General features: G+C 37.2%; 1 protein-coding gene across 1 annotated transcript in view; it reads right to left on the bottom strand.

Annotated features, from left to right (window-relative positions):
- Positions 1–16,168, bottom strand: part of CCDC158 (coiled-coil domain containing 158) — a 74,474-nt gene that overhangs the window by 9,438 nt on the left and 48,868 nt on the right. The window contains exons 17-19 of the mRNA XM_049885986.1: positions 10,531–10,679; positions 8,976–9,035; positions 5,961–6,020 (exon numbers count right to left, since the gene is read on the bottom strand). Of these exons, the coding sequence (XP_049741943.1) occupies positions 5,961–6,020; positions 8,976–9,035; positions 10,531–10,679 (269 nt within the window). The remainder of the gene's footprint in view (positions 1–5,960; positions 6,021–8,975; positions 9,036–10,530; positions 10,680–16,168) is intronic.

The raw sequence follows: 16,168 nt of genomic DNA, 5'->3' as shown, positions 1-16,168 counted from the left end.
TAATCTTTCCCTTATGTCTTTGGTTTTCTTCATTCTCCTTTGCTCCAGACAGGTTGGATCAGTAGATATATCTTAGATGGCTGCTTGAAAGTTTTTAAGATCCTATATACTACTTGCCAAAGTTGCATGTAGAACATTTTCTTTATAAACTATGTAGTGCCAGTTGAGTTAGATGTCCCCCAAAACCATGGTCCCCAGCCCTCTGCTCAGTATCTCAGCCCCTCAGGAGTTTGGATGTGTCTATGAAGCTTCTATGGCTTTGCCTTGGTCAAGTTGTACTATCTTACCCTTCACTGAAGTTACCACTTATCTACTATCTAGTTAGTGCTTTCTCACCCCCCATCCCCTGCTTTTAACCATCAAGGATTGTTTCTTTCTGTGTGTAAACCTTTTTCATGAGGTTTTATAATAGTGGTCTCATAAAGTATTTGTCCTTTTGTGGTTGACTCATTTCACTGAGCATAATGCCCTACAGATTCATCCATGTTGTGAGATGTTTTGCAGATTCCTCATTGTTCTTTATAGTTGTGTAGGATTCCACTGTGTGTATGTACCATAGTTTACCTAATCATCTGTTGATGGACACAGGTTGTTTCCATCTTTTTGCTATTGTGAATAATGCTGCAATGAACATGGGTATGCATATATTTTTATGTGACAATTCTTATTGTCTCTAGGATATACGCGTAGGAGTGGAATTGCTGGATGGTATGGTATTTCTACTTTTAGCTTTTTAAGGAAGCGCTATATCGTTTTCCTAAATGATTGTACCATTTGCATTTCCACCAGCAGTGCATAAGAGTTCCAATCTCCCTATAGCCTCTCCAGCATTTATTATTTTCTGTTTTTTTGTTTGGTGCCAGTGATTTTGGGGTGAGATGGTATCTCATTGTAGTTTGATTTGCATTTCTCTAATGGCTAGTGATTGAGAACACTTCCTTATGTGTCCTCTGGCTGCCATTTTCCATTTGCATAGGTCTCTTTTGGTTTCTTGCAGTAGTGTTTTGTAATTGTGTTAGTATATAGGTCTTTTATGTCCCTTGTCATATTTATTCCTAAACATTTTATATTTTTAGGGTTACTATAAATGGCATTGCTTTCCTGGTATATAGGAATCCAACTGACTTTTGTATGTTTATCTTGTATCCTGCTGCTCTGCTGAATCTTTCTATGAGTCCCAGCAGTTTTCTTCTGGAATCTTTGGTGTTCTCTATGTATAGTATCATATCATCCATGTCATGGATTGAATTATGTCCCCTTAAAAATGTGTGTACCAATTTGGCTGGGCCATGATTCCTGGTATTGTATGATTTTCCTATATGTTGCAAATCCTGCCTCTATGATGTTACTGAGGGAGGATGGGCGGCAGTTGTGTTAGTGAGGTGGGACTCAATCTACTGGATTGGATAGTGTGTTGAGGCAATCTCTTGAGATATAAAAGAGAGAGCGAGCAGAAAGACAGGGGGACCTTCTACCACCAAGAAATCAGCGCATCCTTTAGACACAGGGTACCTGCACAGAGAAGCTCCTAGTCCAGGGGAAGATTGATGAGAAGGCTAACACAGAGAGAAAGCCTTCCCCTGGAGCTGATGCCCTGAATATGGGCTTTTAGCCTACTTTGCTTTGAGAAAATAAATTTCTCTTTGTTAAAGCTACCCACTTGTGGTATTTCTGTTATAGCAGCACTAGATGACTAAGACAATCCACAAATAAGGATAGTTTTACTTTTTCCTTACCGATTTGGATGCCCTTTATTTGTTTTTCTTGCCTTATTGCTCTAGCTAGGACTTCTAGCACAATGTTAGGTAGGAGTGGTGATAAAGGGCATCCTTGTCTTGTTCCTGTTCTCAAAGAGAATGTTTTCAGCCTCTCTCCATTGAGAATGATGTTGGCTGTTGGTTTTGTATAGATGCCCTTTATTATGTTGAGGAATTTCCCTCCTCTACCTATTTTATTGAGAGTTTTTATCAGGAATGGGTGTTGGACATTACTGAATGCCTTTTCTTTGTCAATTGAGTTGATCATGTGATTCTTTTTCTTTTATTTATATGGTGGATATGTTGATTGATTTTCTAATGTTGAACCATCCCTATATATCTGGTATGAATCTCATTTGGTCAGGGTGTATTATTTTTTTGATATGATGCTTGTCATGCATTGAATTGTGTCCCTCCAAAATATCTGTCAACTTGGCTGGGTCATGATTCCCAGTGTTGCATTTTATCAGCTGATGTGATTTTGATGTAATAAGATGGATCACCTGCAGGTATATTGATGAATTCTACAAGATTAGATAGTGCCTTAGGCCTATTTCTTTTGAGACACAAAAGAAAGAAGTGGGCAGAGAGACATGGGGACCTCATACCACCAAGAAAGCAGCACCAGGAGCAGAGTGCGTCCTTTGGACCTGAGGTTTCTGCACTGAGATATTCCCAGGCCAAGGGAAGAATGACGACAAGGACCTTCCTCCAGAGCCAACAGAGAGAGAAAGCGATCCACTTGTGGTATTTCTGTTATAGCAGCACTAGATGACCGAGACAATGCTGAATTCTATTGATTAGAATTTTTTTTGAGAATTTTCTCATCTATATTCATGAGAGATATTGGTCTATAATTTTCTTTTTTTTTTTTTTGTGGTGTCTTTGCCTGGTTTTGGTATCAGGGTTTTGCTGGCTTGAATGAATTTAGAAGTATCTCTTCCTTTTCTATGTTCTGAAATAGTTTGAGTAGTACTGGCGTGAGGTCTTCTCTGGATGCTTGGTAGAATTCCCCAGTGAACCCATCTGGGCAGGACTGTTTTTTTCTTTTGTTGAGAGTTGTTTTTTTTTTTTAACCTTTTCAATCTCTTCTCCTGTTATGGGTCTGTTCAGATTTTCTACCTCAGTTAGTGTTCGTTTGGGTAGCTAGTGTGTTTCTAGAAATTTGTCCATTTCATTGAGGCTTTCAAATTTGTTATACTATAGTATGATGATCCTCTGTTATGACCCTTTTTATTTCAGCTAGGTCTGTTGTAATGTCCCCCAATTCATTTCTTATTTGGGTTGTTTGCTTCCTTTCCTGTTTTTCTTTTGTCAGTTTGTCCACTGGCTTGTCAATCCTTTCAAAGAGCTAACATGGTTTTGTTGATTCTTTCTACTGTTTTTCTATTCTCTACTTCTGCTCTGATCTTTATTATTTCCTTTCTTCTGGTGACTGTGGACTTCTTTTATTGTTCTCTTTCTATTTGAGTTGTAAAGCAAGCATTTTGATGTTATTCCTTTTTTTTTTTTTTTTTGATGTTTGCATCTGTTGCTATAAATTGACTTCTGAGCACTGCCTTTGTTGTGTCCCAAATGCTTTGGTATGATGATGGGTTTTCTTTCTCATTTGATTCTAGGAATTTTCATATTCCAATTTTGGTTTCTTCTATTACCCAGTGGTTTTAAGCAACGTGTTATTCAGTTTCCATGTTTTTTACTTTTTTCCTTGTTCTTCCTGTTACTAATTTCTACTCTTATGGCATTACAATCACAGAAGATGTTTTGTATTATCCCAGTGTCTTGGACTTTGCTGAGGGTTGCTTTGTGGCCTAAGATGTGGTCTATTCTAGAAAACATTCCATGTGTGTTAGAAAAGAATGTATACTTTGCTGCTGTTGGGTAGAGTGTTCTATATATGCCTATGAGATCAAGTTGGTTGATTGTGGCCTTTAGATCTTCTGTATCTTTGTCGAGTTTCTTTCTAGATGTTCTGTCCTTTACCGAGAGTGGTGTGTTGGAGTCTCCTACTATTACTGTGGAACTGTTAATTTCTCTTCTCAGTGCTGTTAGAGCCTTGTTGTTGGATGAGTAAACGTTTATTATGGTCATGTCATCTCAGTAGATTGTCCTTTTAATCATTATATAATGTCCTTCCTTGTCTTTTATGGTGGATTTTGCCTTAAGGTCTATTTTATCTGAGATTAGTATTGCCACTCCTGCTCTTTTTTTGGTTGCTGTTTGCTTGATACATTTTTTCCATCCTTTGGTTTTTTTAATAGATTTATGTCTTTGTTTCTAAGGTGTGTATCTTATAAACAGCATATTGATGGGTCATGTTTTTTTTTTTTTAGTCCATTCTGTCACTCTTTGTCTCTTTAGGGTGCATTTAAACCATTTATGTTCAGTATGATTATCAACAGGTATGAGTTTATTGCTGTTATTTTGTAGTCCTTTTCTTGTGATGTGGATGTTTTCCTTGTTCCTCTTACTCTCCTGTGCTGAGTTCCTTTTGTTTGTGGAATTTCTTTTTGTTTCTGTAGATTTTGTGTTTACTGGGACTTTGTTTTTCTTTCTTTTGATGAGTAGGTTTTTAAATTTCTTTGTGGTTACCTTGAAATTTATCTTTATCTTCCCAAGTTGAACCAGTCGTTTTTTACTTGATATCACCTTGACTTCCTCTCCATTTGAAAGTCCAGTACCCACACTGTCTATTCCCTCTTTTATTGTTCTGACATTGTTGTCATTTACAGATAGATGTCTATGGTTCCCTGTTGTAAATCTTTCAGGGTTCCAGGGTTGACATCTGTATCTGTTTTACTTGTTTTTTCAGGTCTTTGTTGCAGAGGGATGGCTTAGTGCATCTGACTAGGCCACCATCTTTACTCCGCTCTGGACTACAATTGTTGATTTAGCTTTTGTGACTGCAAAAGTTTACAGAGTAAGAAATATTTAGATATTGATTAAAGAGAAGTGCTGTGATTACAGTGAAATGTTGTGGTAAAACAGCAATTTTGGTAGTCTTCCTCATATCATTTAAGTTTAAAAAATGGCCAGTTTTTTGTAGTACAGAACATTCATATGCATTTTGTATTTTCTAGTGTGTTCTATACTTTTTAGAGCTTCTATTAAATATTAAAATCTCCTTTCCCAATTTAAGTGCAGAAAGGGGCTAGATCCTATCTTTTTCCCACCATTCTCCCTCTTTACAAACACATCATTGCTAAAGGAAGCTTGTCTGAGCGCTCAAGAGCTTGCACCACTAGCCCAGACTGGCACTGCTATTGACATGTCTGCAATTCCTCTGACGTGACAACATATTTTTCTAGCCATGGAGAAACTCCTTAGCAGAGCTTTAGTTATCTCAAGGAAGTAGCTCTTCTCTGCCCCATGCGTGGGATTGGGTCCTTTCCCAGGTAGTTTGGTGGCAGTACATGCTTGTGGTCATGAGCATGTGCTGAGGAGCCAGCTAAACTTAAGTTCAAATCTGACCTCCATTATTTAAAAGCTGTGTGATCCTGGCAAGTTGTTTAAGTAATCTAAGTCTTCACTTCCTAGTCTTTATACAGGAATAATGATCTTTACCTCATAGATTCGATAAACTAAATAAGTTTAAAACACTTGGAAAATAGTAAGAATAAAAATATGTAGTAAATAGTTGTTGTTATTCATAGGTACAATATAGTGTTATACATCCAGGTGAGAAGGAAATCAAAGCCTTCTCTTCAATTTTAGGCTAAGAAAAAGATTGGTTTATAAAGATTCAAATTCACTCTATACTGATCAAGTAGCAGAGACAGCCAGAAAATATTCGTAAAATTTTTGAGTGGTTATTATGTGGCAGGCATCATGCTCAATGATGACAATATAGCAGTGAATACCCTTGCCTAACTGGAACTTAAACAGGAAAATAGTCATTTTCTTTTGGCATTTTTTATAAAAAAAAAAAAAAAATTTTTTTTTTTTTTTTATAGCTGTGAAAAATAGAAAAGGTAAAGGTAAGTCCCCCTGCCCCCTGCCCCCCACCCAGGCAGTCAACATACAGACCTTCCTATGGTAAACAACCTGAGGCAAGGGCCCATACCTGTGTTGTTCACTGTTAACATCCTCAGGGCCCAGCACCGAACACTGCATATTATGGGCAGTAACAATCCTTTGAATTAATGAATGAACAAGAGTAAGAAGGACATTTTGAAAACCAGGGCTGGTAAGATAATTTCTTACCTGCTAAGAGTTTCACTTGATTTGCTGCCTTCAGTGGAGCCCCTCAATGAGTTGTTGCTTCTGTTGACAGAGAGGTGGGAGAAATAAAAGATAACATAATGGTATTTTCTTACCAATGTAGTGAAGGTTTGTGAGAAAAACAAGGTAATCTTATAGGGTGAAGTGATATCATCTGATACCTAGCCAGCTAGACCACAAGTATTAACTAATAATAAAAGCAAACAAAGTGCTCCTCTGAACTTCACTTTTGGACAGACACAGATTCAAGAGTGAGGGCGGGGCGCTGGATCTTCCAGATGGACAGAAACTTGAAGATAAAAAGGAATGGACTTATTTTAGGAATCAGTAGTCTGGTTTGATTAGGATTTAATGCAGGAGTAAAAACAGGCTGGTGACAATTTAGGGAGATCCTTCAATGTCAGATTGAGGGACTATGTAGGTAATGCAGCAGACAGTAGGAAGCTACTGCAGGTTTTCAGACACTGGGCTCTGTGTCTTCCATGAATAACAAGTTAACATTAGCCTACCTCCATCCCCCCACCCCCCACCCTTCTTTTGCGCTTAAGTCAGTTGTCAGAACTGTCTTTCTTTAGAGTCTTATTTCGGGTTATGGATTTCTTTTCTTTAAACACTTTTTTAAAAAATGATTTCATTAAAAAATTTAGCTACAGCTACATTAGATTATTGAAAATAGGACTCTTTTCAGTAGGTTCTTATATTGAAGTTGTTATAATTTCTGGGCCACTTTTCCCCCAGAAGTTATAAGCTATTGTAAATAACTGTGAATGTAGAAAAAGTTCTTCCATTTTTTATGTGCTATGGTTGCAGCAGTATGTCAACACAGAACTGCCAGAAACTCAAGCTGGATTTAGAAGAGGATGTGGAACAAGGGGTATCATTGCTGATGTCAGATGGATTCTGGCTGAAAGCAAAGAACACCAGAAAGGTTCTTACCTACGTTTTATTGACTATGAAAAGGCATTCAACTGTGTGAACCATAACAAATTATGGATAACTTTGCGAAGAATGGGCTTTCCAGAGCACTTAATTATGCTCATGCAGAACTTGTATATAGACCAAGAGGCAGTCGTTTGAAAAGAACAAGGGGACACTGAGTGGTTTAAAATCAGGAAGATGTGCGTCAGGGTTGTATCCTTTCACCAGTCTGTATGCTGAGCAATAATCTGAGACACTGGACTATATGAAGAAGAACGGGGCATCAGGGTTGGAGGAAGACTCATTAACAGCTGTCATATGCAGATGACACAACCTTGCTTGTTGAAAGTGAAGAGGACTTGAAGCACTTACTGATGAAGATCAAAGACCATAGCCTTCAGTATGAATTACACTTCAACATAAAGAAAACAAAAATTCTCACAACTGGACCATTAAGCAACATCATGAAAAATGGAGAAAATACTGAAGTTGTTAAGGATTCCATTTTACTTGGATCCACAATCAACACCCATGGAAGCAGGAGTCAAGGAATCAAATGAAGCTGCACAATGAATAAGGAAGACCAGAGAAGACCAATTATGGTGTTGGAGAATATTGAATATACCATGGACTGCCAGAAGAACAAACAAGTCTGTCTTAAAAGATGTACAGCCAGAGTGCTCTGTGGAAGTGAGGATGGTAAGACTTAGTCTCACATATTTTGGACATTTCATCAGGAGAGACCACTCCCTGGAGAAGGGCATCATGCTTGGTAAGTTACAGGGTCAGTGAAAAAGAAGAAGACCCATAACGTGTTGGACTGACACAGCAGCTAAAACAATGGGCTCAAACATAGCAATGATTGTGGGGATGGCACAGGACTGGGCAGCATTTTGTTCTGTCGTACAAAGGATTGTTCTGAGTCAGAACTGAATCGACGTCACCTAACTACACCACTACCACCGTTGTTGTTATTAGGTGCCATCGAGTCGGTTCTGACTCATAGCAACCCTATGCACAACAGAAACACTGCCCGGTCCTGAGCCATCCTTACAATCGTTGTTATGATTGAGCCCATTGTTGCAGCCACTGTGTCAATTCACCTGGTTGAGGGTCTTCCCCTCTTCCGCTGACCCTATACTTTGCCAAGCATGATGTCCTTCTCCAGAGACTGATCCCTCCTAACAACATGTCCAAAGTATGTAAGACGCAGTCTCACCATCCTTGCTTCTAAGGAGCATTCTGGTTGTACTTCTTGCAAGACAGATTTGTTCGCTCTTTTGGCAGTCCATGGTATATTCAGTATTCTTCGCCAACACCACAATTCAAAGGCATCAATTCTTCTTCGGTCTTCCTTATTCATTGTCCAGCTTTCATATGCATATGATGCGATTGAAAATACCATTGCTTGGGTCAGGTGGACATTAGTCTTCAAGGTGACGTCTTTGCTCTTCAACACTTTAACGAGGTCCTTTGCAGCAGATTTACCCAATGCAATGCATCTTTTGATTTCTTGACTGCTGCTTCCATGGCTGTTGATTGTGGATCCAAGTAAAATGTAGTAGCTTTTTTACTAAAAAAATACCACCATATAAATATCTTTATATGGGTAAACATAAAAAAAAATTAAGATAAGCAAAAACTCCTATGAAGTTAATTTCCAGAAAGTAAATTATTTTGAGGAGCCCTGGTGGCTCAGTGGCTAAGTGCTTGACTGCAAATCGAAGGTTGATGATTTGAACCCACCCGCCCATACATGGGAGAAAGATATGGCAGTCTACTTCCTTAAAGATTACAGCCTTGGAAGCCTTATTGGGCAGTTCTACTCTGTCCAATAGGGTCACTATGAGTTGGAATCAGCTTGATGACAACAGGTTTGGGGTTTTTTTGGTTAAATTATTTTAGATTCCATTGAAATCCTCTTTAGTTTGAATTAGACAAGGTAACAATTTTCCTTTAATGAACCCAATATGCCCATCAATTCTCTTGCAAACTGTCCAAACAGAATTCCTAAATTACCTGGCCACATATGAAATTCACAGAAAATTAATTTCATTCAGAATCTCAGATTATTCTTACCTATGGCATATCTCTGCTCTCAGGCTTGATTCAGTGATACAATCTCTTACTCTTTCATTTCTGTATAGACAAATCTGACTCTCAGTTAATTGTATAAAGAACAACTTCCAGATTTCATGTATTTTTAGAACAGTCAATTGCTCATATGTAGTTAAGCCTCTGTTAAGCCACAACAGTACATTTTAGGCCTCCAAGCAAATTTTGCAAGGTGCTACCCCTTCAGTAAAAAAAGTAGCCTTTAAAAATGCTTTTCTTCTGTGAGTTTAGGTGTTGGCCACAAGCTCTTTTATAGGATTACTGCAAATTAACATAAACTTTCTAAAGGCAGGAACCAAATACGTTCATGTTCAATACAGTGCAATACAACTGAAGTCAATAATTAGTGATGGAAACTTGATCAGGGAAGCCATGATAGTCTTGTGTAATGATTAATGCTAGGAGTTAGGGGCTCTCACTTTTACTTCTGGCTTTGCCTGTCTGTTTGATAGGAAGAGACAGGGCAACTTATGCCTAAATTTCCTCATCTGTCAAACGAACTGAATACTACTACCCTTGCTTAGAAGGCATATTATAGAGTTATGGCAAAAAGAAAAGTGCCTTGCAAATATTAGTATTCTTTGAAGGCGTAGATAAGACATTTCTGAAATTAAGTGATTCAGAGAATGCAATGTTGTGCTAGATAACTGGGCTGTTACCAATATCTTGTGATTAATATTAATACTACTATTAATAACAATTCAATAAATTCAGCTAATATTTTGACACCGGGGCTAATATACAGCAACTAAACATCTTACGGAACTGGAGATTGTTTACATGTAAATATTGTTTCAGAAAGTATTGCTTTTAGACATTTGTCTTATAATAAATATTACAATAATGATTATAACACTAAACTAAAAAAAATACCATATTCAAATGCTTTAAGATAAGTTAATCTGAATAATAATACACAGTAAAAGAAAAAATATGAAAATTTCATTGCTTCCTGCAGGTGTGTACAGGGAAGGGCTGGTGAACTGGCTGACTCCTCTTTGGGTCTGACTTTTTTATTAATTTGGTATGAAATACCTAGAGGACCAAGGCCTTTCCTACTTGTTATACCTGGTGGATTATGTAGCTTCCCAGGGTTCTAGTTTTAGAACTAGAACTGTATGGCTGCAGGCAAGTCAATTAACCTTTTGAAACTTGTTTTTCGTGTTTGTAAAATGGGATAAATAAACCCTGCCTTGCCTGTCTTAAACGGTTGTCACGATAATCAAATAATTCTCATGTGAGAATTATGAACGACCACACACATGTAACTTTGGGTGCCATCTTGCACTGACTACTTTCTGAATAAAATGACTACACTATTTTCTTTTGATGTCAAGTTGCTTTACTTTTACTGAACTCCTCCACTCTCATACTGTCTTTCTTGGTAATATCAGACACTCCTCAATTTATTTAAACCTCAACCTCCCTGAGAGTGACAAGTGGAAAACCTAATGGCAAACCATTCATGAGAGAAGCTTTCCCATTCTGAAAGACACGTCAGTCTTACACAGCCACGTACAGGCCTCCTAGAGATGGTGTTCTCCCATCATCCTCAGACTTGCTCAGGGGCACAGAGGGTTCATCATTGATCACACTTCTCAACTCTTGGAGAAGCTGTTTCAGGTCTCTTGTTGGATCTTCCTTCAGTGTGTTAGATTTCACAGAGTGCTGAATTAAAATAATTCACAAAACAAAGACACTTTATTTTTCCAGATTTACATGCTATTTCCTATTATAAAATTAATCCAAGTAATTACAAATCATGGAGAAGCAAAAAAAAAGGAAACAAAAATTGCCTGTATCTTACTACCCGCGGATAATCAATAATAACCAATCAACAATCAATATAGTACTATATCTAATTTATATATGCATGTGTGTACATATATTCATACACATATATGTGATCAAACTATACATATCTTTTTTAAACCCTTTAAAAATTTTTTAACAACATAATATGAACATCCTTACCATGTAATTAAACATTTTCTACTACATTCAGGTAAAATAATTTCAATGCTTTAGGGCTAAACTAGTTTTATAAATCTACAGAATTTTGGAAGTAAGGAACTCTTTAGAGATTTCCCACGTTTTACTGATGAGGAAAGGGACATCCAACTTTTAAAAACTGTGTTATTTGGCATTTGAGAAAAATATGAAAGTATTTTCAGACTGATATCTAGCGTCCCTCCAAGGAATAATTACAAGAAGTACATTCTCAATAGGCACGTTAAGAGGGGAAGCCAGCTGAGAGTCAAGTTGGCTGGTGAGCAAGTGGACTCTGTTGGAGGACTTTCCCAGCAAGAGCCAATATGCATCATCAAGTTATTCTAGTCCAAGGTGTTCATGCCCACTTTAGGGTTACATGCACCACACAGCTTAGTGGCTGAACATGGATACTGCAAAATTTTTGTTCTTTGGGCTTTTCGGAGTCCACGCCAACCAAGAGCTGATGATAAATGATACACTTACTTTCTCTCCATTCCCAACCCTCACTGATAAGCCACATATAACATCCAGCTGAAGATGTTCAAGTAAAGATTCAATTTTACCCAATACTGCTTTCGTTGTTGTTCTAGGCCTGGTAGCCATAATAGCCAATATGGAATAAAATTTTATACATTTATAAAATAACTTTATCCTATTGCAATCTTCAGTCACCTTAGTTCTAACCTTGAAATTTCAATGCCGCACCTAGACCCTCATATATTCTGCTCTCTAGAAAGTTATTTAGTAAGTTTTGGCAATATCGTTAAGTTTTAAATCCCTGACATTTAATATAAGTGATCAGTATAATCCTACAAATACACAAATGTGTCTTTTTTTGTTATCACGGCATCCAGGTTCTTTAGGAGTGACTGGTGGTTTACAAGACATTTATGGTTGAAAATTACTCATTTCTATCATTCGTTTAGCAATTACACATAATCAGCCCTTTGATATTCTTTGGTGACCTCATCCTTATATTTTCTTAAACTTCTGAAATGTGTATTGCTCCTCCAGTGAAAAGGCAAGCTCTATTGAGGCGAGAAACTGGTTTGATTATCACAGTCTTTGCACATTATCATCTTTGTATTTTAAATTGCAAACAGCCCATACTTTGTGCCTAGAATTACAAAAATGTAATTTTTTGCATTTACATGGAGGGATTCTGAAGATCACCTAGTTCTGGCCCAGCCACAAATCGGTAGTGATGATGAGTTCCACTCCCTCTGGCATCCCAGCAGCGTGCTTGTTTGGCCTTTGCCTGTTCATTAAAAACCACAGGAGGCAGTTTAATTTTTATATGGCTTTAATCTTTTGAAAGACAGGCTTACTAAATTGAATCCGTCTCCATATAGCTTCCATTCCTGATCATAGTTCCTTCTCCTTAGAGTCACAGGAAACATGTCCAACGTGATATTTCAGAAACAGACACTTGCTTTATCACTGCAGCCTTCTCTCCCCACCCTGCTCTCCTACACACACCCCGCGGTGAGCTTTTCCTCTACTTCTCCTGTGGCCTGGGCTCATGTTCCTTCATCACTCTGCTTGCGCTTCTTTTAGCAGACTCTGGTTAATCAATGATTCTCTTAAACTGTCAGGTCCAAAATGAAATATAATATTCTGAGACATTCTGACCAGAGCAGATCTGGATGCCATACTTATAACCTTATTTCGTGCCACAGAACTGCTGGCTCAGTCAGAGCAGACGATCAACTGAAGTTTCCTATGCTTTTTCCACATGTTATTGATAAGCCTCATCCTTCATGTCCAGGACCGTGTTTTGTTGGGTATTTAGTATCAAGCTAAAGAGTACATTTATCCCAATCAACTTTATCTTCATAGACCTGACTCATCATTTCAGACTGTCAAGATAATGAATAGAGGCACAATTTATCTAATGCTTATCATGAACCAGGCACTCTGTATGTTATCTCATTTAAACTTTCATCTTCAAAACCACCCAATAAGAAAGAGATCATTACCTCCGTTTCAGAGAGGAGGAAACTGAGGCAAAGAGAACCAAAAAAAAACCAAATGCGAGTTAAATAATTTGTTCAAAATTACATGAGTGGTAGACAGAAAAGCTGGGATAAAAACTCATCTGTGTGACCTCAAAGCCCATGATCTTTTCCACTGTGGTATATGGACCAATTCTATCACAGAATATACTTATAAGGAAATATGATCCATATGCCATGAAATGTCCAGATTAAGGATCACCAAATAGCAAAATTACAGAATGAGTGAGGATTAAGTCATATAGTTGAGCCCCTGACCTCAACATACTTATCATCTGGTTATTTCAGAAGGTAATTCACATATCACATAATTGAGAGCAATTATCTCAAATTCAGAAGCATTAAACAAGGATTGATTTATAAGCTGAATGCCCCCTGGGAATCTTTAAGTCTACTACAGAGATACTAATATAAATGCAGTACCATTTCCTAACCTATTTCTTGAGGTAATAAGGAATAGACAGGCAGTGTGGTACAGTGGAAAAGAGCTCTGGCATCCCAGCAGTATGCTTGTCTGCCTTTGCTTGTTCATGAAAAAATTAAGGAGGCTATTTAATTTTTATGTAGCCTTAATCTTTTTTTTAATATAATATTTTATTGTGGTTTAGGTGAAAGTTTATATAGAAAATTAGGTTCCTTTTAACAATTTTTATACAAATTATTCCATGACATTGGTTAAAATTTTTACAATGTGTCAGCTTTCTTATTATTTCTGTGCCTGTTCTGTTTCCATTCCTCTAGCTTTCCTTCCCCTCTCTGCTTTCTCATCTTTGCTTCTGGGTAACTGCTGACCATTTGGTTTTAGATATAGTTAACTGCTTAAGGGAACACATTACTCATGGGTGATATTGTTTATTTTATAAGCCAATCTATTATTTGGCTGAAAGGTGACCTGTACAAATAGCTTTAATTCCAAGTTCAAGGGGAATCATAGGGCAATAGCCTTGGGGGTTCCTCTAGTCTCTATTGGTCCAGTAGCTCTGGCCTTTTTTAGGAATTTGAGTTTTGTTCTACATTCTTCTCATAATCTGTTCGAGACTTTCTACTGTGTTCCTGGTCAGAACGGTTGGTAGTGGTAGCTGGGCACCATCTACTTTTTCTGGTCTCAGGTTTGAAGAGGTTGTGATTCATGTAGGCTATTGGTCCTGTAGACTAGCTTCTTCTTTGAGCCTTTGCTTTCCTGCATTCCCTTTTGTGCCATACAAGTAGAGACCAATAGTTTTATCTTAGATGGCCACTTGCAAGCTTTTAAGACCCCAGATACTACTCACCAAACTTGGATTAGAACATTATCTTTGTGAATTATGTTATGCCAATTAACTAAGTTGTCTCTCGACCCTATAGTCCCAAGCGTTTTGACCAGTAAACCAATCCTACACGTTATTTGGATATATCTAGGAATCCTCTGTAACTGTGCCCCCTATGTGGTTTATTACACATGTGGATACATATGCAGCACACACAAACATGTGTATACCTATGCCTACAGTTATTCCTATACACACACATGCATTTACTCGCATATGCCTTCCTATACACATATTTGTAGTCACATCTATCTATGTAACCACATGCATATTTTTTGGGTTGTTTTTACTGTTGTTACAAAATTGTATGTTATAGCGTTTATTGAAATTGTCCCTTTTTCTCATGTACTTCTTAGTGTTTTTATTTACTTTGGTCAAGTTGTGCTGACTTCACTCATATTTGGAATTGCTTTTCCCAACACAAAAGTATTGCCTTAATCTTTTGAAAGAAAGGCTTACTAAACTGAATCAGCCTTTATACAACTTCTATTCCTGGCCATAGTTCCACGCCTTTAGGGCCACAGGGAACAAGGGCAAATTACCTTTCACAGTTCAATAAAATTTGCTGAACATTTACTATGTGCAGACACTTTTTTAGGAACTAGAGTCAAATGATAAAATAACATGGGCTTCTCCTACAGAGACCATAGAGCTTAATATGGGAGACAAATGCATAAAAAGTTAATTTCATTCTAACAAGGGAATTCTTTAAGTCTCAGTTTCCTCATTTGTAAAAATGAGGAAAATACTCTTTCTTTGCAAGGACGGTATAAGAAATGAGAAGTACTTAATGTGCACATAGTAAGTATTCAAAAAAGCTATTTTCTACCTCCCTCCCCACTTACTATTAAGAACATATAAAGTATTTTATATGCATCATATTCAGTGATCTAGGATCACCAGATAGATGCTCTGACTTGGAATATAATGCCATATTATATGTAGCATAATGTCATAACTATACAGAGTAGAACCACAAACAGTGATCGGGGCTAATTTTGCATCCTAGCTACTATGTGCCTCTTAATATAAGTAGAGGTATTTTCTTTTCTTTTCTTTTTTTAAGCTGCAGGAAAAAAATTACATGGAAGAAGTCAAAAACCTATTTCCTCTTCATTTTCAAATAGTAGTTTTTCAAGCCACTTCTTTTAAGGGAGAAACATATTCAACATTTTACCTTTTTCTGTGGAATTCTGCTATACAGGGAAAGCATTTACCTTCATATTTTTTACACAATACCTCCAACAGTGACATTCAAATAAAGGTAATACATTGGCTCTACGACTGAATCTACCATGAGCCAGGAAAAAGATAATTCTCCTTTTAGTTTTTCCAGTAAGATTAATACAAGTGAGGAAACATTTGGAAGAGGATAACATGGTATTTAGAAAGGGTCAAAGTTTTTCAGAAGTCTTATTTTAATCTCAGAAAATTAAATATTTACACAATGAGCAAAATAAACAGTGAGTAGTATAAATAAGGGTAAAGGTACAGAGCCTGAAAACTACATCTCAGTACATTTTATAACTTCTGCTTAAATAAAGTATTTCTTTGCTATAACCATGTGCTTAAATAAAGTATTAGTTTCATTATTTAAAAAGTGTACACCCACTCCTCACTTATCGACATGGTTAGGTTGCAAAGACCAGGCCGTTACGTGAAAATTGTTGTTATGTGAAAACGGAGGATTTTTTTTTTCTGTTTTCAGGCCATCTATTTGTCCAATTTTTTTTATTTAGAAAACATATTCATAGAAATAATAACAGCTAGGACTTACTGATGTGCTTATCACTCTGATGAGTTCAGTTATGGATTATTCCTCTGCAGAGAAGGAGGCTTGGAG

This window comes from Elephas maximus, chromosome 5, assembly GCF_024166365.1.
Source record: "Elephas maximus indicus isolate mEleMax1 chromosome 5, mEleMax1 primary haplotype, whole genome shotgun sequence".
NCBI classification, from domain to species: Eukaryota; Metazoa; Chordata; class Mammalia; order Proboscidea; family Elephantidae; genus Elephas; species Elephas maximus.
The sequence above is the reverse complement of the archived record's forward strand: the minus strand, read 5'-3'. Positions and strand labels throughout refer to the sequence as shown.